At 37.6% G+C, this 27,123-nt stretch overlaps 1 protein-coding gene and 1 pseudogene across 2 annotated transcripts in view; both read right to left on the bottom strand.

Moving 5' to 3' along the window:
* The window catches only part of LOC122205165 (COBW domain-containing protein 2), a 51,018-nt gene extending 25,271 nt beyond the window's left edge, over positions 1–25,747 (bottom strand). The window contains exons 1-6 of one of the 2 annotated variants that reach the window (XM_042913303.1): positions 25,437–25,747; positions 21,109–21,195; positions 17,749–17,845; positions 16,312–16,403; positions 2,566–2,625; positions 935–972 (exon numbers count right to left, since the gene is read on the bottom strand). In XM_042913303.1, coding sequence (XP_042769237.1) covers positions 935–972; positions 2,566–2,625; positions 16,312–16,403; positions 17,749–17,845; positions 21,109–21,195; positions 25,437–25,701 — 639 coding nt within the window. In that variant the 5' untranslated portion in view covers positions 25,702–25,747. The remainder of the gene's footprint in view (positions 1–934; positions 973–2,565; positions 2,626–16,311; positions 16,404–17,748; positions 17,846–21,108; positions 21,196–25,436) is intronic. The other variant, XM_042913302.1, reaches the window with a different exon arrangement.
* Positions 18,523–18,674, bottom strand: LOC122205754 (annotated as a pseudogene).
* Positions 25,748–27,123: the final 1,376 nt, after the last annotated feature.

Below are 27,123 nucleotides of genomic sequence, written 5' to 3'. Positions count from 1 at the left end.
TTACTTCGGGTGCTATCCATATTCCCACATCGGGACCAGGAGAAGGACAATTTCACTGTATTTTGCCTTTAGCAGTATTTCACTTGGAAAGTTGAGAAATACTGTTTTATTTTATGTAACATGTTCTACAAATCCAACCAGCTGCATTTGATGACTTGAAGCCCACTTAAATGCATGTGAGGAACTTGGTAGTTAGGAAAACTTCACGGGAAGATGCCGTGTAAAGGAGTTTCTGTTCATGACACCTATGGATAAACCCCTGATTTCTTCAAAATGAAGTAAACCGATTATTTTTTAAAACTCAGATTATTTCCAGTTTGTGTCTGATAGCAGTTGACCGAGAGAAAAAAGTTCTCATAGGCTTTAGCAAGCTGGATTTCTTCCATCAAAGAACTTTGGACAGAAGTTCTTACTTGCCAACATTGGGGGTGAATCCCACCGAGGAAGTTTACATACCGAAACTGGGCCCTGTAGTATCCTTATTGCAAAATATTACACTTTCAACTTTTATCACATCAAGCCAGAGTAATAGAAAATGAATATTTAATTTAAAAACACAACTGGGGAGGCTGGCGGTTCAGTTAAACGTCCGACTTCGGCTCAAGTCATAATCTCACGGTTCGTGAGCTCGAGCCCCACAACAGGCTTTCTTCTGACAGCTCAGAGCCTAGAGCCGGCTTAGGATTCTGTGTCCCCTTCTCTCTCTGCCCCTCCCTGACTCACACTCACTCTCTCTCTCAAAAATAAGTAAACGTTTTTTAAAAAGACATAATAATTAAAAGACTCATGAATTTCATCTATTATTCAAGATAGTTAAAAAAAAAACCCTTTTTTCTTAAATGTTAAACAAAAATGTAGAGAAAACAATATAATCATCCCCGTATACCTAGCTTTTAACAAATTATTAGCAACTCACAGCAATCTTTCAACTTACTTTTAATCCATATTTTGAATCCACCACAGTTACGATACCTACAAAGGAATTATCTCTTTTAATCACCTTTATACGTGAGAATGAAAATCATAACTAACCTGTTTCAGTTCGCAAATGTTACTCAATGAAATAAAGTTTTGGCTTTTCTCTTGCCAATGCTTCAATGTAAGTCAATCCTACCATTTCAAATATGTACTGAGTGCCTAGCACCACTTTAAGGCATCAGAGGTTACAAAATAAATTTTTTAAATGAAATAAGCAAATAAGAAAGTAAGATTTCTATGGCCTTTAAAAAACTTACAATTCAAAACATGATGAGATAAATTCCATAATATAAAGTGGAATGTGAGAAATTACACAAGAAAGGTTATTGCCAGTGTGTATTCATATAATCAAAATCAAGACTTTTCTTAACATTTAAATAACTCCTTGAAACTGAGACGTCTTAAGATATCTCATTCCTAGCAATCTGCACCAATTCTAACTCACACAGATGTTTTCCATAACATGAACCTAAGTTTCCAAATGGTCAATTAGTCTGGCAATCTCTGAATTTATATGCCAAATAATTTTTTCAAATGATACCAGCAGAAGGAGTCTGATGCTGCCTAGGGAATCCAACCATCTACGTGCCATATATATTAGAGCCAAATGACTGGAGACAGTCTTAAATTTCACTTTTTGGCCTATGGAAGACCTGGTTTAAAGAAAGGTCAAGGGTGGGCAGGGCACATAGTTACTTAATTCAGAAAGTTTCTAATATGTCTTAAATGAAGCCTCCAAATAAAACTGCCTAGAAGTGTAAAGGTAAATGAAGTAAGGGGTGAAGGGCTTGCTTAATTCTTAAAGAAAAAAATGAAAGCAGAGATATGATTCTCATACTGTATATTTTAATTAAACAACAAAAAAACCCCTCTCTAACATACTAAGTATGTAAACCAATAGGACATAAGAAACCTACATGGTATTTCTTTTTAAGTTTATTTTGAGAGAGAAGGCAAGCAAGGGAAGGACAGAGACAGAAGGAGAGGGAGAATACCGAGCAGGTTCCATGCTGTCAGCTCAGAGCCCGACTTGGGGCTTGATCTCAGGAACCGTGAGATCATGACCTGAGCTGAAACTAAGAGTCAGAAGCTAAATTGACTTTACCCACCCAGGCGCCCGAATAAACCTACACAGTATTTTAAAGGAAAACCTTAGTGGACGCACTAAATTGGGAGTTAGTGATAAGATGTGACATCCAGTTACACCACTGTCTGGGCCTTTGGAATCTGTATGAACAAAGGCTTACTTAACTAACTAAACGAGTTTAAAAGTAACAGTGTGGGGCACCTGGATGACTCAGTCCATGGAATGTCCAACTCTTGATTTTGGCTCAAACCATGATCCCAGGGTCATGAGATAGAGTCCTATGCTGGGCTCAGTGCTGAGTGTGGAGCCTGCGTAAGATATTCTCTCTCTCTCTCTCTGTCCCCCTCTGTCCCCTCTCTTGCACATGCTCTTTTTCTCAAAAAAAAAAAAAAAAAAAAAAAAAAAAAAGTAACAATGCAAGGAATTAAAAATATGAACAAAAATAATCTTAACCATAACATTTTACCTAAAAACAAAAGAATATTTGCTTTTCCACTTACCATCAAGATAAATGTCGACCCCTAATTCAGCATCAACCCAAAACATAGAGGCTACAGCACCTAAAAAATATATATAATATTCATCAAATAAAAATATTTCTTCAAACCAAGGAACACTATTCTATCCATGCTATTTTAATTTATCCAAACAGAATTAGCAGGTGAACACATATACAAATTAAGTATGGGTTTCCAAACTTCTTATGGGAATTACAATGATAGAATCTTTTTCTTATTTATACTCATTTCTTCCCCTCTCCTTTTTCCTCCAAAAGAATGAATGAATGAATGAATGAAAGGAAGGGGAAAAAAAAAGAAAAAGAGAAAAACAGACCAGCTCTTCTCACATACAAACCCAACACCAAGCTTCTATCAATGCATAATAATTTACCAACAGATACGAACAAATAACTTGGGCAGTATGGATATGTGCACCTAGGATTTAATTTTATTTTTTCTCTCAAATGTAATAATCATACAGTTCACAAATAATGAAATCTCTCTCTTAAGGCAAGCAAAACAAAACACAGATAATTCCAAAGCCACTTGTCCAAAACAGAGAAAAACCTACAAGTCGTGTAGAAGAAAAAGAACGGAAGGTAAACCTAGATACTCTATGGCATTACTAACAAAACCTTACACGAGTTAATATGGATATAAAATTTGAAGCTGAGGAAAAATAACCACGCGGCCGGATTAGCAGGCCACAACACAGGAAAAAGAAAACTGACAGTAAAGAAAGTATTTGATTTTTCAAAGCATCAAAGGCGCAGTTAGCGACAGGGCTGTCTAAAAGAATGAGTGCCGGGAGAAAACAAGGGTAACTGAACTCATTCCAGCGTCTGAAGCTGTCCACCTACCCTGAGGAGACGTGGTCCCCCAAGCATCACTGTGTCAACAGTGAAATACCTGTCAGCTGTTTACAGTGATTACTCATGCAAGATATAGCAAGGGCCACAAGATCTAATGGTTTCCTGATACCTATTGATTTTTTCCCAAAAACTTAATAGTTTTCCAATTTGACTGAAATAGGATTTGTGAGTAACAGGGGCGAATCAATGCCTGTTCTTTTCAAGGAAATTACTTTCCCATGACAATTATTTAGCTTAGAACTGGAGAGTGTCACTCTCCTAAACGGGGAAACAACTGAATTGCCAATAAGAATTTTCTTCACTTACTTGGCTAACAACATGATTTTAATTAACGAGGGGGAAGAGAGTAAATCTCCCGTGAGTATCATTACTCCAAACAGTAAGTCATAAAAAAAACTCTTAATTTTTTTCACTCAGTAAAATTCCAGTGTTCGCAAGTCATTTTGTTGCTGTTGTTTTTTGTTTTGTTTTTTTTTTTAACTCATGGATTACTATTCAGATAGCTTGAAAGTCCTACACAGGTGATGTGTGTAGTATTAAGTTGAATTACAAGAGTGCATCAGAGCTTTTTTCCTATATCTGACGTGCACCTCTGGTGACAATGATCGGGCTACCCAAGAAAGTTCTATTTAAAATTTAGATGCAGCTGTTTAGCAAGAGGAGCAAAGATGAGAGAGTAAGTTAATCAGTGGTTCCAAACCCAGGGTGGTTTTTCCCCCCAGGGAATATTTAATTATGTCTGGAGATATTTTTAATAGTCTCAACTAGGGGAATAAGAATGGCATTTAGTGGGGAGAAGCCAGGGATGCTATTAAACACCCTACAATGAAGAAAAACAAAAACAAAAACAAAAACAAAGGAAAATATTCCACAAGATGCACAAGACAATCCCCTACAAAAAAGAACTAACCAACCCAAATGTCATTTGCGCCAAGGCTAAGAAACCCTGTGCTAGATCACAGAATCTCCTTTATTCAAAACCTAATACAACAAAAATTTTAATTCATAAAATTTAAAAAGCCAAATTATATCAGCAACAACCAAATATACAACCTCTGGCGATAAATTTTGAAGAGTGACAGTCGAAATAAGAAACAGAAAGCCCTATGTGATTTGTGATAATTCTTAATTCTACCCCCACCCTCAACCAGTAATCGGTTGTGGGGAAATAGTTTCTAAAATCCAAATACTTACCAGAAACAGCTTTCGAAATGGCAAGAAGGGAAATGAGCAAGGGTTAAGGGAAAAGTCAACAACCCGGGGTAAAAGTTTCTAACCATTTCCACGTTTGTGGAGGAGGGGAACACTTTCTAGGGCTCAGAACAAAATGAACTGGAAGGTCTGAAGCTGAGGACGTACCCACAGCACAAGGTATGGAATATATCTTCATGAGTGGCTGGAGAAAATCCAAGAAGGGAACACTTGGTATTTATGAGAGGAGAGCCCAAATGTCCTACTGCCCATCTGGCTCTCAGTCACCCCCTTTCCTCTGCCTTCTCTTCACTGCTCCCGGCAGTACCCAGCATTCAAACTGAGGCCCAGAAAAAACACAAGTATAGGTGAGATGGGTAGGATATTAAAAATAATTCATCAACACCATATGTAAGACTGAATTTCTCTGAGCCTCCTACATCAAGCACCAACACGCTTCAAAAAACAATGCACACATATTACAGCTTTGAAGAAATAGAAAAGGAAAAAAAAATTGAAGAAATGAATAAGGCATAGAAATGGCAAAGAACCCATTCTGGAAGGAAACATAACCCAAGAAGCCAAAGAAAATTCTCAAAGGCTTATACATAATAAAGAACTTAAATGCAACCAATTAAAAACAAGCTCTAAAAGGCAAGATAAAGTAGAATATGAAAAGGTAGTTTGTAGTGCTAAAGAAATAAACATACAGGGATGCCTGGATGGCTCAGTCGATTGAGCTTCAGCTCAAGTCATGATCTCACAGTTCATGGGTTCGAGCCCCACGTCAGGCTCTGTGCTGACAGCTCGGAGCCTGGAGCCTGCTTCTGATTCTGTGTCTCCCTCTCTCTCTCTGCCCCTCCTCCACTCACGCTCTCTCTCTCTCTCTCTCTCTCAAAAATATATGGACATTAAAAAAAAAAAGAAAAAAGAAACAGCCAGTAAACATATCATTAACTAATTAATTCTTTTAAAACATCAAGGAACAGAACAAACCCTGGTGGAAACAGAATTACTGACAAAAAGGAACATTCAAGATGATTGAAGTAATGCAGAGGAAACAGACAAAACAATTAGAAGATAAAAGATCTGGAGAACAAAAGAAAATGCAGGATAAGGAAAATGTTCCTAAATGAAGAAATAAACCTATGGATTAAAGAGGATACTGTAATCCAAGAAAAACTGATAATGAATGAAATGTAGATATACCTTGATTATATTACTGACCTTCCAAAATAAAGGAAAAAAACTGTCGGGCATTTTAGATGAAAAAGCAAGTTACTTTCAAGGAGGCAGACAAAAACTAGACTTTTCTACAGTAACATTCAATGCCCCAATATAGTAAAATAATGAGGACAAAGCTCTAATCAAAGTGTTCCCTAAGGCTATTACCTCCTGCCAAGTTGTTTTTCAAGAACGAAAACATCAGGTAGCCATACTCAAACACTGAAGGAAACAAGAGCATTAAAACTCAAAAAATACGTCACTCACAAATCCTTCCTGATGAAATAAGAAAGGAGAATCAGCCCATCAAAAGTACTAAGAGATCAAGGAGCAGTGTCTGCAAAGTTCTGAGAGAAGGAATTTTTATACCTCTCCAAGTAATCCTCCAAGTATAAAAATAAAAGATAAGCACTCTCAAGCAAGTATGCAAGAACTCAAGGCATACAGCATTTATATTATAGCATGAAAAGATTACCCGAGCATGAAACTCAGTCAATCAAGAGATTTCTCCAACTCAGGAATGGAGAAGCCACAGTACTGGTAATGAGGACTAAAACTGTTCAATATAGAACTAAATAAAGTATGACAAGATGTAAATGTTAGGAATCTTGACAACACAGCACAGAATACAATCTACCAAAGCCAGCAGACGGGAGTAAGTAGAAGCGTTAACTTCCTAATCTTTTAGGTCAGGGAATCAAGAAATATTCTGAATTGACACACGTAGTTTAAAAACTAACTTGTCCCATTAGTTTATGCCTTTTCTAACCTTTTTTTCCCTTAACTTCTATCCCTCACAGTGAAAAAACATTTTTCTGCTACTTCAGAAATTCATTTCTTTCACATTCTTTTTTTCAATTATATAGTATTTTGCTTCTACCCATCTTTTATTAAGCAATTTATTAGATAATGCATCTTAATGATATCAATAGCTGATCTATGGAGTATCGAATATGTGCTAGACACAGGTGGTTTACGTACATAATACACATATTTTTTTAATAGAGGTAAAATTGTATGTTACCTTGTATTAGTTGCAGGTGTATGGCATAATAACTCGGTATTTGTATACATTACAAAGTGATCACCACAGTAAATCAAGGTACCATCCAACACCATATAATTGACTCTCTTCATTCATTTCAGTCCCCTAAACCCTTTCCCCTCTGATAACCATCCATCTGTTCCTGTGTCTATAGTTTGGTTTTGTTTGTTCATTTATTTTGTTTCTTAGGTTCCACATATAAATGAAATCTAATTTATTTCACTTAGCATAATACACTTAAGGTCCAACCATGTTGTTACAAAAGACAAGACCATCATACATTTTATATATATATATATATATATATATATATATATATATACACACACACACACACACACACACACACACACACGAGACATATATATATACATACATATGAGACATATATATCTCACATCATCTGTATCCATTCATCCATCGATGGACACTTAGGTTGTTTCCATATCCTGGCTATTGTAAATAATGCTACAATGAACATAGGGGCACAGGTATCTTTTCAAATTAGTGTTTTCATTTTCCTCAGAAAAACACCCAGAAGTCAAACAGCTGGTTCACATGGTAGTTCTATTTTTAATTTTTTGAGAAACCGCCATACTGTTCTCCATAGTGGCTGCACTAATTTGCATTCCCGCCAACAGTGTAGGAGGGTTCCCTTTTCTTCACATCCTTTCCAACACTGATTTCTTGTCGATTTGATATTAGCCATTCTAACAGGTGTGAGGTGGTATCACATTGAGTGTTTGATTTGCATTTCCTTGATTATTAACGATGTTGAGGATCTTTCCATGTGCCTGTTGGCCATCTGTTTATCTTCTTTGGAAAAATGTCTATTTAGATCCTCTGCCTACATTTCAATCACATTGCTTGGTTTTTTGCTACTGAGCTCTTTGTACATTTTGGATATTTATTGACTTGGAGAAAATATTTGCAACTCCTATGTGTGATAAGGGGTTAATATCTAAATTGCCTTTACATTTTATTGATGGTTTCCTTTGCTGCACCAATGCCTTTTAGTTTGATCTAGTCCACTTACTTGATTTTTGTTTTTGTTGCCTTTGCTTTTGGACTCAGATTCAAAAAATTCAATGCCAAGTCTGATGTCAAGGAGCTAACCACCTGTTTTTCTTCTAGGAGTTTTATGGTTGCAGGTCTTACATTCAAGTCTTTCATCCATTATGAGTTAATTTTTGTGTATGATGTAAGACAGTAGTCTAGTTTCATTCTTTTCATGTGGCTGTCCAGTGTCTCCAGGACCATTTACTGAAGACACTGTCTTTTCTTCATTGTATATTCTTGTCTCCTTTTTCATAGACTAATTGGCCATATCAGCATGGGTTCTTATCTGGGTTCTTTATTCGGTTTCATTGATCCATGTGACTGTTTTTATGCCATATCACACTGTTTTCATACAAAAGCTTTGTAGTAGTACAGTTTGAAGTCTGGGGCTGTGACATTTCCCATTTGTTCTTCTTTCTTAAGACTGCTTTGGCTATTTAGAGTCTTCTGCGAATCCACACAAACTTTAGAATTACTTGTTCTAGAGGCACATGGCTGGCTCAGTTTGTGGGGCGTGTGACTCTTGACCTTGGGGTTATGTGTTCAAGCCCCACAATGGGTAGAGATTACTTAAAAATAAAATCTTTTACAACAAGAATTTTTTGTTCTAGATGCCACTAGAATTTTGATTGAGTTTGAACTGAATATGTATATTGCTTGGGGTAGTAGGGACATTTTAACAGTATTAATTCATCCCAACATGAGCACGGAATAACTTGCCACTTATGTGTGACTTCTTTAACTTCTTTCATCAATGTCCTACAGTTTTCAAGGTACAGGTCTTTCACCTCCTTGGTTAAATTTATTCCTAGGTATTTTATTTTTATGCAAATTGTTTTGTTAGGCTTTTTGCAAAGATTGTTTCCTTAATTTCTCTGATAGTTCATTATTTGAGTATAGCAACGGAACAGATTTCTGTATACTGATTTTGTATACTACGGCATGACAGTTCATTTATTCTCACAGGTTTTTTTGGGGGGGCAGTCTTTAGGGTTTTCTGTATATAGTATCATCTGCAAACAGTGATAGTTTTATTTCTTTCCTTCCAATGTGGATGACTTTATCTTTTTTTCTTGGGTAATTGCTATGGGTAGGCCTTCTCATACTTACTGAATAAAATTAACATGAGTGGGCATCCTTATTTTGTTCCTGATTTTAGAGCATACAATTGAGTATGGGTTTGTCATATATGGCCTTTATTATATTGAAGTACATTCTATCTATACTCACTTTAAGAGTTTTTATCATAAATGGAAGTTCAATCTTATCAAAGGTTTTTTCTGCATTTATTGAGATGATCACATGATTATTATCCTTCATTTTGTTATGTGGTGCATCACACCAATGATGTGCAGATGTTAAAACATACTTGCATTCCTGGAATAAATCCCATTGATCATGATCAATGATCCTTTTAATATATTGTTGAATTTGATTTGCGAATATTTTGTTGGGAATTTTTACATCTCTGTTTATCAGCGATACCAGCATATAATTTTTCTTTTCTTCTCTTTTTTGTGGTGTCCTTGTCTGGTTTTGGTATCAGGGTAATGTTGGCCTCATAAATGAGTTTGGAAGCATTCTTTCCTCTTCAATATTTTGGAAGTTTGAGAAGAATAGGTATTACATGTTTTTTAAATGTTTGGTAGAAGTCACCAAAGAAGATGTCTGGTGCGGGAGGTTTTTGATTACAGATTCAATCTCCTTACTGGTAATCCATCTATTCAGATTTTCTACGTCTTCATGGAAGACATAAGGTCTCAAAAGATTGTATGGTACTAGGAATTAACCTATTTCATTATCATAGTAGTCTCTCAATTCTCAATTTTTGAGGCATATGTCATGTCAACTTCTCTTTCGTTTCTGATTTTTATCTTTTCAAAGAACCAGCTCTTACTTTCATTGATCTTTTCTATTGTTGTTGGTTTTTTTTTGTCTTGACTTCATATATTTCTGCTCTCAATCTTAATTCTTTCATTTTACTATGAGATTCATTTGTTCTTCTTTTTCTAGTTCCCTTAGATAGGGTGTCTTTTTATGAACTTGTCCCTTAGAACTGCTTTTGCTGCAGCCTACGATTTTGGATTGTTTTATTTCCATTTTCATTTGTGTCAAGGTATTTTTTTATATCCCCTTTGATTTTTTTCATTGACCCACTGGTTACAACAGTTGCATGTTATTTAAATTCCACATATTTTTATTTTTCCAGTTTTCTCCATGTAATTGACTTTTTTTTATACCAGTGTCATTAAGGACTATGACCAGTGTCTACACCTGATATGACTTCAATCTTCTTAAATTTACTGAGACTTGTTTTGTGGTCTAGTGTATGATCCTAGAGAATGTTTCATACACAGAGAATAATGTGTATTCTGCTATTTGGGGATGGTATGCTTTGTATACAATTACCCCTAAACAATGCAGGGGATGGGGCACTGACCTCCCATGCGGTCAAAAATCCACATATAACCTCTGACTTTCCAAAAACTTAACTGCTAATACCCTACTGTTAGCCAGAAGCCATACTGATAATATAAAGTCAACTGACACATATTATGTATGTTGTATATATTATATATCGTATTTTTACAATGAACTAAATTAGAGAAAATATTACTAAGAAAATCATAAGGAATAGAAAATACATTTTATAGTATTATACTACAAAACATCTGCATGTAAGTGGACCCACAGAGCTCCAACCCATGTTGTTCAAGGATCAACTGTATACCTATTAAGACCATTTGGTCTCATGTGTTGTTTAAGGCCGGTACTTTCTTATTGGTTTTCTATCTGGATAACCTATCCATTGATGTAAATGGAGTATTAAAGTCTTCTACTACTGTATTGCTTTCCATTTCCCCCTTTAAGTCTGTAACATTTGCTTTATACATGTAGGAATTCCTATGTTGAGTGCGTAAATATTTTCAAATGTCATATCCTCTTGTTGGATTGACGCTTTGTCATTGTGTAATGTCCTTTATCTTTTATTACAGACTTGTTTTCAAGTCTTTTTTGTCTGATATAAGTAGAGCCACACCAGCTTTCATTTGCATTTGCATGGAGTATCTTTTTCTACAGCCTTCACTTTCAGTCTGTGTGTATTAGATCTGAAGTGAATCTCTTGTAGGCAGTAATATACAAACGAATCTTTTTTTAATCTATTCAACTACTGCACATCTTTGGATTGGAGGCTGTATCCATTTAAATTTAAAGGAATTATTGATACGCATGTACTTCTTACCATTTTGTTCATTATTTTCTGGCTGGTTTTGTAGTCCCTCTCTCTTCATCTCTTGCTGTCTTCCCTTGCAGTTTGATGCCTTTCTTCAGTGCAATGTTTAGATTCCTTTCTCATTATATTTTCAGTATCTCTCATAGGTTTTTGCTTTGTAGTTACCATGAGGTTCACATGACAACCTATATATATACATGTCTATTTCAAGTTGATAGCAACTTACAGTTGAACGTAGTGTGAAAACTCTACATTTTTGCTCCCCCATTTTGTTTCTGTTGTCCACATTTTGTTTTTGATGTCGTATTTTACATCTCTTTACTCTGTGTGTCCCTTAGGTATTGTTGTTATACTTAATTTTACTACTTTTGTCTTTTAGCCTTCATAGTAAGTTTATAAGTGGTTAATCCACCACCTTTACTACATATGTGCCTTTACCAGCAAGATTTTTACTTTTGTATGTTTTGTTAATAGTACCTTTTCAGCTTAAAGAAGTTCCTTTATCATGTCTGTAAGGCCAGTTTAGTGGTGAACTCCTTTAACTTTTGTTGTCTAGAAACCTCTCCTTCAATTCTGAATGATAACCCTGGCAGGTAGAATACTCTTGGTTGGGAGTTTTTTCCTTTCAGCACTTTGAATATATCATGCCACCGTGGCACGCAAAGCTTCATCTAAAATCACAGCTGATAGTGATTTGAGGATTCCCTTGAACTTAACAACTTGTTTTTCTCATGCTACTTTTAAGATCCTCTCTTTAATTTTTGACATTTTAATGATGTCTCTTGATGTGGATGCCTTTGAATTCATCTTATTTGGAACTCTGCTTCTGGGACCTCAATGTCTGTTTCCTTCCCCAGGTTAGGGAAGCTTTCTGCCTCTTTCATTCTATTTTCCTTTGGGATCCCTATAACATGAATGTTATTCCACTTCACGTTGTCCCATAGGCTCTTAAGCTATCTTCATTAATTTTTCATTGTCGTTGTTGTTGTTGTTTTGTTTGGCTGAGTTCCACTGCCCTGGCTTCTAGGTCACCAATCTATTCTGCTTTATTTATTCTGATGCTGAACCCTTCTAATATATTTTGCTATGCAGTTACTGTATTCTTCAGCTCTGCAACTTGTGTTTGGTACTTCCTTACATTTTCTATCTCTTTGTTTAAGTCTGTGTTCAACCATTCTTCTGACTCTGGTAAGCATCTTTATAACCATTATCTGGAACTCTTTATCAGATAGGTTACTTCTCTCCACTTCATTAAGGTCTTTTGTCTGAGGTTTTGTCTCATTCTTTTGTTTGGAAAATATTCCTGTCTCCTCATTTTACTTGACTCTCTGTGTTTGTTTCTATGTATTGAGCAAAGCATCTACCTTTCTCAGTCTGGAAGGAGTGTCCTTCCAAAGGAGATAAACCTTATTGTTCAACCTTGCCCTAGCTCTTGGTTGTCTCTCTGAAACATTGTGATTACTAAATTAGCCTGATTTATTCTGGATAGATCCCAGTTGCTGAGGGTGTGTCAAGACCCACTAGTGTTCCAAAGGGAGTGATCTCAGCACCTAGTTTCAGGTTGATTGGAAAACAGATCCTCGGGGGGACCTTTTGGAGTATGCAACTATAAACCCTGTTGACCTCCAGGCCCAGAGATCTGGAGGTGTCCCCTGAAGTCCAGCTGCAAAAATCAGGGCTTCAGACAAGTGTACAAGCTTTTTGGAGGTGCCAGCAAGCTATGGTGCGATCAGAGGAGAGATCAAAGATAGTGTCTACCTGCCTACATTCCCTGAGAGCACCTTTGAAGCCTACCTCTCAGGGTGAAGCTCCAGGACAAACAGATGAGCCTTTTCCAGAGGCAGACTAGTGGTGTGTTTTAGCCTGCTACCTACACAGTGCCTTGGGTATGGTAGCCTTTCTATTACAGTCCCATGGGGCCCAGAAACTCAAGTCCCTCTGGCCACCAGGGCCAGGTGATCAAGGGGCATTCCCAGTGTGGACTGCACTCAAAGGCAGACTTTAGCAAGGCTGCCAGAGTGCTGAGGGTGGGGCACACTCCTGCTTTAGGGATGCAGGAGGAGAACAGTGGGGGCAGGATACACCCAAGGCTTTAGTGAGGCAGGGTAACGGCTGGGGGTGGGGCACACTCGTGGTTTAGGGAGGCTGTGTCCGCAGTACCTGACTGAATTGGCAGAGTGAAAGTAGAGTGCAGAAATGGTGCTCACGACACCTCTGTCCCCAAAGAAAGTCCCAACTGATCCTAGTTCCTCCCGCAAACACTTCTGTATTAACAAATGAATCTCCTTCACACATAATCCAGTCACTTCTCAAACGGCTGCGTTTGCACTGGGTCCAGTCCCAAGATGAATGTACTTGTGTGTAAGTACCTCCAAAGGAGTATCTCAGATTCCCCACAGCCCCCCAGGTCCACTGTACACAAACCCCTTTGTTTCCAAATCCATTTTGGGGGCCTTGTCTAATGCAGGTTCCAAGGGTTGACATACCCAAACTGGGGCATAAACCCATCCCTCCTCAGGTAAAGACTCCAGACCTGTGAAACCTTCCTCTCTTGTGGGTCACTGTACCAGGGTGAAGATTTTGACAAGATCATCTCTCTGCCTCTACTCCCCATTTCAATGTGGCCCTTCCATTCCTTGTTGTAAAGGGAATTCTTCACCTAGCTTTCAGTTCTTTCTGAGCAGGAAGTAGTCCACAAGTAGCTGCGGATCTGGTGTGTCTGTGGAAGGAGGGGAAGTTCAGGGTGTTCCTAAGCTTCCATCTTGAACTGCCTCCAAGTTCTTTTCTTTTACATTCAAGTGAAACTAAATTAATATTAAGAATAGCACAAAGAGAGGCGTCTGGGTGGCTCAGTATGTTAAGCGACTGACTCTTGGTTTCGGCTCAGGTCACGATCTCACAGTTTCGTGAGTTCGAGCCCCATATCGGGCTCTGCGCCGATAGCGTGGAGACTGTTTGGGATTCTGTCTTCATCTCTCTCTGCCCCTCTCCGACTCATGATGTCTCTCTCTCAAAAATAAATAAACTTAAAAAAATTAGAAAAAAAAAGAATAGCACAAAGAATGCAATCTCTGTATAAAACTATCTCTGTATATTTATACAGCTTTCAGAAGCACACAGAGCAGGGTTTCCCAAATTTATGAATGTATAACAATCACTTGGGGGGCTTATTAAAATAGATTGCTGGGCCTCACTCTTACAGATTCTGATTCAATATATCTGGGATGGGGCCCAAGAATCTTCATTTTTCAAGCTCCTAACAGAGACTGATGCTGTCATTCAGCAAATGGCATTGGCACAGAAAAATCCCTGGAATAAAATTTACCTACTTTAACTTCAAGGTAGTAAAATACGGTATGATTTATTTTAACTTTCTTCTTTGCATTTTCTTAGGTATTGGGTAAATTTTTTTTTTTTACAATGAATGTTCCATTTTTACCCAAACGATAAAATCATTATTCTAAAGAAAGTTAGAAGCAAGAAATATTAACCTGTTTACACCTACAATTTGTAAAAAAGCTTTCTCTGAGATCCTTATTTAACTTTTCCTTCTCCCTCTGAAAAGGTGAACCATGTTTTACTAAACTCACCTATTCTCAAAGAAAAGTTACAGGAGTTTTTCTCTATTAAACAGCTACCATGAAAGAAATTGGTATTTGCTCTTTCAAAAAGGAGACATACAATATATTTCCCAATCTTACCAAATGTACGTGAATTTGATATTTAATAACAATGTAATAGTCCAACTCCTATCATCCATCAAATCTATTAGAATTGTATGAAAATGTATGTAGTATGGTCTACTACAGGACTGAAACAGCCCAACTCAACACTAATTTGAAAACATGAGGACAATGCTATTATGTACTATTAAAAAAAAATTTTTTTTTAATGTTTATTTATTTTTGAGATAGGGAGAGACAGAGCATGAACGGGGGAGGGTCAGAGAGAGAGAGAGGGAGACACAGAATCTGAAACAGGCTCCAGGCTCTGAGCTGTCAGCACAGAGCCCGATGCAGGGCTTGAACTCATGAACCGCAAGATCATGACCTGAGCCGAAGTCGGACGCTTAACCAACTGAGCCACCCAGGAGCCCCTATTATGTACCACTGATTACATTTGGACCATCACTATACTCCAATATTTCTTTTAAACCATTATGATCCCTTTTGATTAAATTTTATTTTTTATTTTAAGCAAGCTCCAAGCCCAATGATGGGCTTGAACTCACGACACTGAGATCAAGAGTCACATGCTCTACTGACTGAGCTAACCAGGGACCCCATGACTCCTTTAATAAACTATTCCTAAACAGTACTTTTCTGTAGTTTTATGGCCCAATGCCATTAACTCATATAAAAAAAAAAAAAAAAAAGTACGACCAGACTTGTAAAACAAACACTAAATATCCTGCAAACTAGGAATAAAGGTGTTACCTAGATATTTGGGTAAGAGGGAAACAGACACCTACTGTTAAAAACAGATCAACTCTGTGTAGCTTTCAACAGAGAAGTTTATACGTAATTCCACTAACAGATAAAAATTTCATGGATAATCATTAATTCCACACCAGGAAAAAGGCCCAGTAGGCTTAATTTAACTCTGTACCTAAAGACAGTATTAACAAATAAAATTATTTCAACTTTAGTAGTAGAAAAACAAAATAGTAACAATTAATTGAAAAGGACCAAGTATAGCTGGGATTAGAGTCCAAAAGCTCTTAAATATCTCTAAATGATTCTCTAAGAAAGCTGGATTAGAAGATAATCAGAAATAAGATCTCTCTCTGTACAGTATGACCAATCAAATATATACTTATAAGTAGGATGTCTCTATTTTTCCTAAATTTCCATACTTTCAACAACTTTTGTTCCTGTAATAATTTTAAAACAATCAGCTGAAATTCAAATCCAATTATCAGGTTAAAAGTACCAAGTACTCTGATCATGATTTATCTACGAAAGAAACATGACAACCCAGTATTTTTCCTGTTTTAAACAACAGCAACAAGTTTTTGGTCTGGAGTAAAGATTATTATTAATACCTACATTACATATTTCTCTAATACATTTCAAATGTTTAAGAACTACATTCTGGTTATTAATAATATCATTTCTTACCAGGATCTGCTAACCCAGTGGTCTCTAATAGTATGTAATCAAATTTCCCCTTCTTCTGCATCAAATTCTCAATAGCTCTAAGGCCATTGTCCCTGGAGAATACCAAAATATAAAAAATAGTTGATTACCTGAATATTAAAGTGATCATTATAAACGTTTTAAAATATACTTAGCAACCTGAGACAAAGATAGCTTAGGAATATAAAAATTAAACTCATTTCCCAAACTTCTAAGACAATGTCTGTCAATATTTACCAATGGTGGGAAAAAATAGATGCACGTGTACTGATAAATAAAATAAATCAAGTACATGATGGATATTTTAATTTTATTACAGCTAAAAGCAGAGGAAATTTTAATAAACCTGACCGAAGTCAAATTCTGCTCTTTTTATAGTACTATGAAAGAAAAAATCAACATCCAAAAGAACAATAAAATTTATCAATTACAGTGGTTTAATATAACAATTAAAGGGACACAATCATGAAATACTTTTCAATTCTGTTCTGAATTAGAGTGCCAGACCTTAATCTTCCTTTTTACTTAGAACATCAACAGTGCAAGAGAAGACTTAATGGGTTTCATTTTGGTTATTCAAGAAAAGCTGTCATGATTTTAGCTTTGTTAATATATTTGACTCAAAGTCAAACATCAAACGATGTAGGAAAAATTTAATTCACTAGAATATACAAAATCAACACTAATTTACTCAAATATTTGAGTGACTAGGTTATCAGGTCCTTTTCTCAGATCTATGGTATATTAGTGGAAACAAGAGACAACGTCCTTAGAGATAATTGTAAGTGGTGGAACAGAACTTGAGGCTTTTTACCTTTTTGATGGTCATTTATTTTTGTTTCTATAAGTTGAATCCTTGGAAATAAGACCAATGACTCATTAAAAGTAAAAAAATAATTTTTTATACATGAAATGTGAGTTTCATATACTAGAGATTATTAATTAAACCCTGACATCTGGGGCACCTGGATGGCTCAGTCGGTTAAGTGTCCGACTTTGGCTCAGGTCATGATCTCACCATTTGTGAGTTCGAGCCCCGCGTCAGGCTCTGTGCTGACAGCTTGGAGCCTGGAGGCTGCTTTGGATTCTCTGTCTCCCTCTCTCTCTCTACCCCTCCCCTGCTCACACTCTGTCTCTTTCAAGAAAATAAACATTTTTAAAAAAAGTTTAAACCCTGACATCAAAGACAATAAAAAGAAACTCAAAAAAAGGGCTAAAACATTAGGGCTGACAGAAAAATAAATAGGACAGCAAGAAACACTCTAAGAAATTACATCCTAATAAATTATTTTCTATATGACAATACAATGGAGCAGATTACATAAATTTAGTGAAATTACACAAGAAAATCAAAGCTGGAAATCTAATCAATAAACATTTATAACAGACTAACAAGCACACAGTAAACACATTCCTCACTTTACTGAACAGCAGAGGCAACCATTTCTAAGTTCCAGCCACTCTTCATACAGCTCTCCACCCTGGCTGACAGCTAAAGATTTCTCCACGGCACTTCCTAGAATAAGTAACAAGAAGTGCTCTTTAGATTATGTTCATTAGCCAACCAAAAACAAAGATGAGGATAGCAACAACAAAGATTTCAAATCATTTACACAAATAAACTTAGTTTGTAACTTTCATTCTTTCATTCTATCCATGCAGCCTCAATGTTTTAAACTCTACTACTGTAGATTACTTTAGCTTTTATTTCTTTAAGAGGATTTAAGCCCCTACAAAGGCAGAACCAAAATTAATCTCTCATTACCTACTTCCTCTTCAGGCCTCTCACCTGCCCACTCCTGTACCCTAATGAAGTAGCTATTTCAAAAGCACTCTTTCTTGTCCATGATCAACTAATATGTTTAATATGTTGGTTTTTATATGCCCTTAACTCTCTTAAAAGATTGACTTACCTATCTTCTTCCTTTTCATTCTTCCTCTAAATTGTTTTTGTTTCTATTACACAGATTCTAGATATTGCCAGTATGAGTAAAAACCCCAGTTCATTTTGAGGAAGTTTGGTTGGCCAGGGTATCAATGTGCTTGCTCATTTAAAAATTAAATTTTTTAAGTTTCCTCATAATGCTTACTTAAGAAACAATAATATGTGAAATTCTGAGATGCTTGTTATAATAAAAGAATGATTTTAAATATCTTACTTTTCCTCCAGTAAATAAATATACCATAGCCAGGGAAGAGTTCTAAATGTCCAGTAAAGAAAATGGCCAAAAAAGAAAACTGAATAATTTTTCATTTCCCTGTTTTTTGTTTATATTCCAGTTAGGCAAGGATACCCAAGAACTTTGATACTATACTTGATCTTAGCCAAAAGGCCAAGAAGCGATGGGGATAAAGAGCTTTGAAAGGGACTGCTACAAAATTTGGGGTTTAGAGAATATTAATAAAATGCAAAGGAAGGTATTGCAAATGCTGTAAATGACAAAATGATAAAAATGATTCCAAAAGAATGATGAAAAATAGTAACAAATACTAATAAATGTGAGCAGTGTCCAACAGATCGGTTAATAAGAAGCTAAAATACAAGACTAGGATTAAAAAAATCTTAGCATTTTTATTTTATCTAACAGACTTTTCACTTTGGTTTACTGACATCAGAAATCAAATGTAACAGGTCTCCCTGTTCATAAAACTTAGCTCCTTGGGCGCCTGGGTGGCTCAGTTAGTTAAGCGTCTGACTTCAGCTCAGGTCATGATCTCATGGTTCATGAGTTCGAGCCCCGCATCGGGCTCTGTGCTGACAGCTCAGAGCCTGGAACCTGCTTCGGATTCTGTGTCTCCCTCTCTCTCTGTCCCTTCCCAGCTTGCATTCTGTCTCTCTCTCTCTCAAAAATAAATAAACATTAAAAAAAAAAAAACTAGCTCCTTTACTCATTTATAACTGAGAAAATTGTGTTTGGAAGTAGTTCAAGGGGCAGGGTGACTCAGTCGGTTGAGTGTCTGACTTTGGCTCAGATCATAATCTCGCAGTTGATGAGTTCGAGCCCCACATCCGGCTCTGTGCTGACAGCTCAGAGCCTGGAGCCTGCTTCCGATTCTGTGTCTCCCCGTCTCTCTGCCTCTCCCCTAATCATGCTCTGTTTCTCTGTCTCAAAAATAAATCAGCATTAAAAAAGTTAAAAAAGAAAAAAAAAGAAGTTCAACATAAGATATTTTTGGCAAAAACTGAGCTTTAATTAAAATTCACACTTAGATTTTTCTTATAAAAAGAAAAACTTATAAAAGTAATCAAAGAATTGTGTCTAACACTGCTGTAGATTTTTTTATAGTACAGTTCAATAATAAAAACAAACAAAAAAAATGGAATTTTAAATGCATGCATTTCCACAAATAATTGTAGGTGCTTGAGGATGGAAACCATATATTTAACTCATTTTTAAAATCTTCAATTTTAGGGGCGCCTGGGTGGCTCAGTTGCTTAAGCGTCCGACTTCGGCTCAGGTCACGATCTAGCGGTATGTGAGTTCGAGCCCCGCGTCGGGCTCTGTGCTGACTGCTCAGAGCCTGGAGCCTGTTTCAGATTCTGTGTCTCCCTCTCTCTCTGACCCTCCCCCGTTCATGCTCTGTCTCTCTCTGTCTCAAAAATAAATAAATGTTAAAAAAAAAAAAAAAAAAATTTAAAATCTTCAATTTTAAGGGGCACCTGGGTGATTCAGTTGGTTAAACCTCCGACTTTGGCTCAGGTCACGATCTCACTGTTCGTGGGTTCAAGCCCCATGTCAGGCTTTGTACCGACAGTTCAGAGCCTGGACCCTGCTTTGAATTCTGTCTCTCCCTCTCTCTATCCATCCCCAACTTGTGCTTTCTCTCCATCAAAGATAAATAATGTCCAAAAAAATTTAAAATCTTCAGGGTTTTTTTTCCCAAGACTTTTTGTCAATGTTTATTTTTGAGAGAGAACCAGCGCACAAGCTGGGGAGAGGCAGACAGAGAAGTAGACAGAGGATCCGAAGCAGGCTCCAGGCTCTGAGCTGTCAGCACAGAGCCCCACGCGGGGCTCGGACCCACGGACCACGAGATCATGATCTGAGCCAAAGTCGGACACTTAACCAACTGAGCCACCCAGGCGCCCCCCAAAATCTTCAGTTTTAAATGCTTTGCAAATATTAATAAACATCTAACAAGGTAAACCTAAAAATACAAAAGCATTTTAAAATGTTTTTCAGGGACGCCTGGGTGGCTCAGTTGGTTGAGCAACCGACTTCAGCTCAGGTCATGATCTCACGGTTTGTGAGTTCGAGCCCCGCGTCGGGCTCTGTGCTGACAGCTCAGAGCCTGGAGCCTGCTTCTGATTCTGGGTCTCCCTCTCTCTCTGCCCCTCCCCCACTCGTGCACTGTCTCTCTCTGTCTCAGAAATAAACATTAAAAAAAAATTTTTTAAATAAAATGTTTTTCAAGTTACAAGTGAACAATATAGTCTGTACAAAAGCACCTTGAAAATGCCTGAAAGAACTTTCCTTCATATGTTTAGATTTTTACTTCTGGAGTTCTTTCATGTAAAAACCTAATTTAATTCTGTTGCTATGAATTCCAAAATTATGTAAAATAAAATTTTATAAAAACTATCTGATTTCAGTTCCTCAAATCTGTACAAAATAAAGCTTCACAGAAATTAATCTGTTTTTCCCAAAACTATCCACATTAGTGTGTTTGCATTATAATACTTTGTATTTTTGTTTTTAAATACGGAATATCAATACACCAGGGGTATAAACCATCCTATAAATTCTTAAATTATAGTATTCATTGAATTTTACTTACCTTCCCCAAATTCATTTAAAATAACAGCTACTCTTTTACTATGTTGCTCTGTCAAAATATAGTTCAGAAGTGTTGTCTTCCCAGCACCTATAAAATATATTTGGTTTAAATAACAACATTGAAAGGTTAATTTAAAAGGCATACACACACAAAAACAGAGTCCCAATGTTTTAAAATTTTTCCATGCTATTTTAAAAATATTATTTAACTATGGCATAGAAGATTCTAGAGGGAAAGATTAAGTGCCTTGGCAAAGTATTAAAAAAGCTTTATGTTCACATAAAATCTTGTATTTACAAATACTCCTACAATTTGGATCAGCTTTCTTTGACCTCATGTGACAAACATACGTCTTTTACATAAATTAATACATTTCATATAAAGACAACTAAATTTTCTATTAAATAAGGAATTATTGAAATACTGGCTTCCAAGGAATGAAGTACTCATGTAGTTCATAAAATACTTAAGCACTTTTACATGATAACAATTTTTCTTAGCAAAGAATATATGGTTTACTTCCCTAAAATTTACATGTAAAGCCCTGTATTTTATTTCAACATCCATCATTAACCAAACAGAAACAAATTCAAACAGACTATAGAGCTACTTTTAGTATGCTTAGTCTATAAAAAATATATATATACACACATATGTATATACATACATATATATAGACGTATGTATATATGAACATATATATACACATATACATATATGGGTGTATACGTATGTATATATACATATATATACATATACATATATGGGTATATATACATATGTGTATATACATATACATATACATACACTTGACTGTTGAACTATGTGGGTCGTGGGTCCACCTATATGCGGATTTTTTTTCTGTAAATACAGCACAGTACGGTAAATGTATTTTCTCTCCCTGATGATTTCTTCAGAACATTTTTTTTTCTAGCTTTATTGTAATATAGTATGTCATACATATAACATACAAAATATGCATTAATCAACAGTTTATATTATCAGGAAGGCTTCCGGTCAACAGTAGGCTATTAGCAGTTAAGTTTTGGAGGAGTCAAAAGTTATATGCGGGTTTCCAACTGTGCAAAATGGTGGCACCCCTAACCCTCACACTGTTCAAGGGTCAATTGTCTCTGTCTACGTGTCTATAAAACACAAACAAAAAGGGAGAATGGTTGTAGGAGATGCTAACGATGTACGGAATGTTCAGTATTTACAAAGATAAATTCACAAAGCTACACTAACTTTATCCAGTAGGTGGCATGTGAAACCTAATATGTTCAGCTCAAGTGGAAGAAAAATGTTTATCTCGTGAACCGTATATACCAAAGTTCAAAGAGGGAAAAAAATATACTGCACAGTAGTGTTATTCGATTGTATGAATCTATCATTTGTTTACTCTTCTGTTGGCAGACATTTGGGTTATTTCCAGTGTTCTGTTCTTCCAAACAGGGCTGCTAAGAACTTTTACAAATCAGCTTGTACACATCTTCTGAAGCACATTTACAAGATTCTAGTGTATAACTAGGTGGGATTTAATGATCATTAGGGTATCAACATCTTGAACACTGTTACGTCACATTCCTTTAAAGGCTGTTGAAGGGATGAAGGGCTTGTGTTTAGGGCTCTTTAAGAAGCTCAACATCACAAAAGTGTGCAGCACAAACTGAAAGGGGCATAGCTTAAGGGCAATGAGGAAATTCTTAGAACCAGTCCGAGTATGAGACAGAGACCCTGAACATGAGTGCAGCATAGGTAGTGGCAGTGAAAATGGAAAGGAAGAGGTGAATGTAAGAAATTTCTAATAGATTTACTAGCAGTTAATAATTAACCATATGATGAAACAGAAGACTTTAAGGCACAGTTCATTCATTCAAGTCTACTATGGGGGCATTTGGGTGGCTCAGTCGGTTAAGCATCCGACTTCAGTTCAGGTCATGATCTCACAGCTCCTGAGTATGAGCCCCACACTGGGCTCTGTGCTGACAGCTCAGAGCCTGGAGCCTGTTTGGATTCTGTGTACCCCTCTCTCTGCCCCTCCCCCACTCATGTTCGCTCTCTCTCTCTCTCGCTCTCTCTCAAATATAAATAAACACACAAAAAAATGTTAAGTCTCCTATGGGCCAGATGTTATGCCGGGCCTTGGTGAAATGGGCACAAAACAAAGATATACTGTCTCTCCTTTCACAATGCTTACAAACACTAAGAGAGTGGGAGATGTAAGGGAATTCTGATCAATAAACAGGTAATTATGTCACAGGATTATACAGTGGATAGGAGATGTACAAGATGTTATGAAGCACCTAAGAGGGATGTCGAGGCAGAGGACTAACAAAAAAGAAAAGTATTCCGGGGGCTAAAGTACGTGGCACCTTTTATAAGTGAAAGTATTCAGTGTGACCGGACCACAGTTCTGAAGGCGAGAAAGGCCGTCAAGAGCTGGATCATATAGGACCTTTTGATTCATGTTGAGGAACTTGAACTGTAAACCAAAAGGAAACCACTGATGGGTGTTAACGAATCAGTTGACACCTACAAAGATCATTCAGGCTCAAGTACAAAGACTATATTAAAAGGGAGCATGACTCAAGACTAGTTAGAAAACTTTTAGAGTATTCCAGGTCATTGGAATCACAGGAGCAGGAGGATTGGAGGGCAAAACATAGGAAGTTGTGGACCTGCTGAGTTTGAGATGTCTGTGGGATATCAAAATAGAAACTGAGTGTGAAGTTAAAAGGATGGACAGAGGTGGGCAAATTTTGTAAGAGGGACAGCCAGGGAAGTAGGTGGAAGTATCCAGAAGAAAAATGTGATGGAAGCCGATAGGACGATGTTTCAAAAAAGAGAAAATGGTCAAGAATAAGCAGTGAAACTATATTCAGCAACAAGGTTGTTGGCAAAGCCCTCATTCCTAAGCCTCAGGCCGCTACCTCCAATGCTCTAGTGACCTACAGATGAGCAAAATGGGGGAGGCCAGAGGGGCAAGTCTGAACTATACCACCTCAGACGAGGAATTTGCTTAACTTCTTCGTAGGGGAGCCTCTGAATAACAGTGGGAAAACACCAAAAGTAAATCCCTTTATAAAATTAATCCTGAGTTGGGGCGCCTGGGTGGCTCAGTCGGTTGAGTGTCCAACTTCGGCTCAGGTCATGATCTCACGGTCCCGTCCTTGAGTTCAAGCCCCGCGTCGGACTCTGTGCTGACCGCTCAGAGCCTGAAGCCTGTTTAGGATTCTGTGTCTCCCTCTCTCTCTGACCCTCCCCCGTTCATGCTCTGTCTCTCTCTGTCTCAAAAATAAATAAATGTTAAAAAAAATTTTTTTTAATTAATCCTGAGTAAAAAGGAGAATAAACTTAGTCCACAAAGCTTAAAAAATATATAAATAAATAACCCCACCAGTGGTTTAATTCTTATTTTTATGTAAAAGGCCCTCAGGTCTAGAAACGGTATTATCTACCCCCAAATCGTTTGGCTTTATTTACAGTTTTTAACTTTCCCCACACAGTTAATATGCTCATGTATTTACTCTAGCCCTTCTATTAAAATGTAAGGTTTTAAAATAATACTCGTCAGATTTTTCTAATAAAGGATCACAAGTGTAAACGCACCAACTGTCCTTCAGGAAATTGTACGTTTACACGCCTATGAATCCAAGGGTCCCTGAGCACTGCTGAATGTCTACAGCTTGAGAAATAGTCTTGGAGGGTGGAGATTTTATTCTTACCACCTCTCCAAGAGTGCTTTGCAAACAGATCTCAAAAAAAAAAAAAAAAAAAAAAAAAAATCTGAGATAGTCCTCGCCACGAAGAGCTGGAAGAGACTGGCTCGAGGTGGAAGGGAATCTACTAAGGAATACTCTTGTGGGTCGAGCATTTTACAGACAGGGCACCGTTTAATGGTAATAGACGTAAGGTAGGTGTTTCCTGCCCCGTTTTGCAGATGAGTAAACAAACTCAAACAGGTGACTGGTAACACGCCCACCTTCAAGTGCTGTTGAAGAGCTTCAGAAAGGTAAGATAACTCGGTAGCTGTCACAAGGATAATTAAGGGGCGGGTCCAGGCCTCTAAGTGCAAGGCCAACTAGCTTCAAACTGTGAGGTTAACTTTGAAGCTCACTTGATAAATGTGGATCTAATGCAAGGGGTCTGGGCATCCCTGAGCCCCGAGACGAGAAGCAACCCATACAGGGGGCAAGTGACCCAGCCCCTACGTCAGAGACATCTGCTATCTGCCAGAAGGCCCAGATGCCTCAGGTGAAGAGGCAACGGCAAGTCCCCCAAATCCCAGGATAAGTTCACGGTATTTTCTGACCGGGATGGTTAGTTACCTAAATACCCGGTGATAATTGTGACTGGGATCTTAGCGCCGGGGCCAGACTTTTCCTCCTCCTCTCTTAGCTTCGTCCCAATGGGGACCAATTCAGGACAGTCCTCCTCCGCCTGCTCCTCTTCTTCATCCTCAGCTCCAAGAGCCGGAAACATCCCGGCCAACTGCACAGCACACCTCCCCCTCGACCCCAGAGCCGGGACCAAAACACTTAAAGGCAGCTGCGCACGCCGATCACGCCACGCCGGGCGCGTCATTGACGTCATTACGCCGCGACGCGCGGCTCCTCCCCGTCCCGCCCCGATTTCCAGGACCCCGGCCGAGGACCGCCTCGCCTGGTAGCCACGCCCCCGGAGGAGCTGGGCACACCCCCCAGGCTGCGCTCTCTGAACCTGAGCGAGGCTGGGCGGAGTTGCTAGGGCTCCAGCCTCTGATGCTGTCCCTGTGCGCTCTGACCAGGACCTGGGTGGTGGGAAGGAGGAGTGAGTAGCCTGACCTAAACAGCCCCCGTAGAGACTTTATCAACTTGACATTTTTTTGGTGTCATTAAAAAACTTTAATTCATAGGGGAAAGAACGAGAAGCTATACTCCTACTATCTTAATGGTAATTTTTCTACCTGAAGGAATAACCGGTGAAACGTTTTCTTTTTTATAATTACATATTTTACACGTGTATCCCAAGTTTTACAATGTACATGCACTGCTTTTATTTATTTATTTTTCTCATTTTTTATTTGGACTCGGGTAACCTGTGTTCATTTATCATATTCTTTGATTCACAACATTCTCATCATTAATCCATGGCTAGCCCTCCTTTATAGTTATATGTTTATAATGAACTCCTTTGATTTCATCCCTAGCTGGGGAACATTACCAATAAGTTACAGCTACCTATATGGGGCCAGTATTCTATTCCAACGCTCTGCCCTCTTCCCTAAGGTAGTAACCATGGGCGTGAGTTGATTTGGGGTGACTGATCATTCCCTCCTTTCTTTTTAGTTTTATCACATATATAGGTACATAGACAATATGTTTAATTTTTGTTTGTCTTGGAACTTCATAAAAATTGTATCGTTCAGTATGTAATCTCCCCGGGGTTATCTATATGTGACCATATGGCAATTCATTCATTCATCTCTTCTCAATTATTTCCAGGTTTTGCTCTACGAACTGCATTCAGTGACCCTTCAGCACTGCATTATTGCCTGAACAGAAGCTGTTACAGCCCTGACCGTCCCTTCCACATTTCTCACGTATGTTCTTACAAACTCCCCGTATAGGACTCTGACAGAATGTTATACTAACATTGCTTATCTCATCAAGAGTAACCTGTCCCCAACAAGGCCAGCTCAGTCAAGGTGACTGGCAAATACTGCTGTAACAGTATATAGCCTTGGTCAGAGCAAAGAGAGTTCTATGCAGTACAATGGTCAAAGGTTAAAGACATCCCAACTGTTTATCACTGGGTGAATGAATAAACAAAACGTGGTGTATCCATAGAGTGAAAAATTATCTCACCATGAACAGGAAGGAAGTACCTGCTATGAGATGGAAAAAGCAATGTGCTAAGTGAAAGAAGGCATTCAAAAAACATGTATTTTATGATTCCATTTATGTGAGATGTGCAGAGTAAGCCAGTCTATCGAAACAGAAAGTAGATTAGTTGTTACCAGGGTCTAGGGGGGCT

The sequence above is a fragment of the Panthera leo genome, chromosome D4, assembly GCF_018350215.1.
Source record: "Panthera leo isolate Ple1 chromosome D4, P.leo_Ple1_pat1.1, whole genome shotgun sequence".
NCBI classification, from domain to species: domain Eukaryota; kingdom Metazoa; phylum Chordata; class Mammalia; order Carnivora; family Felidae; genus Panthera; species Panthera leo.
The sequence above is the reverse complement of the archived record's forward strand: the minus strand, read 5'-3'. Positions and strand labels throughout refer to the sequence as shown.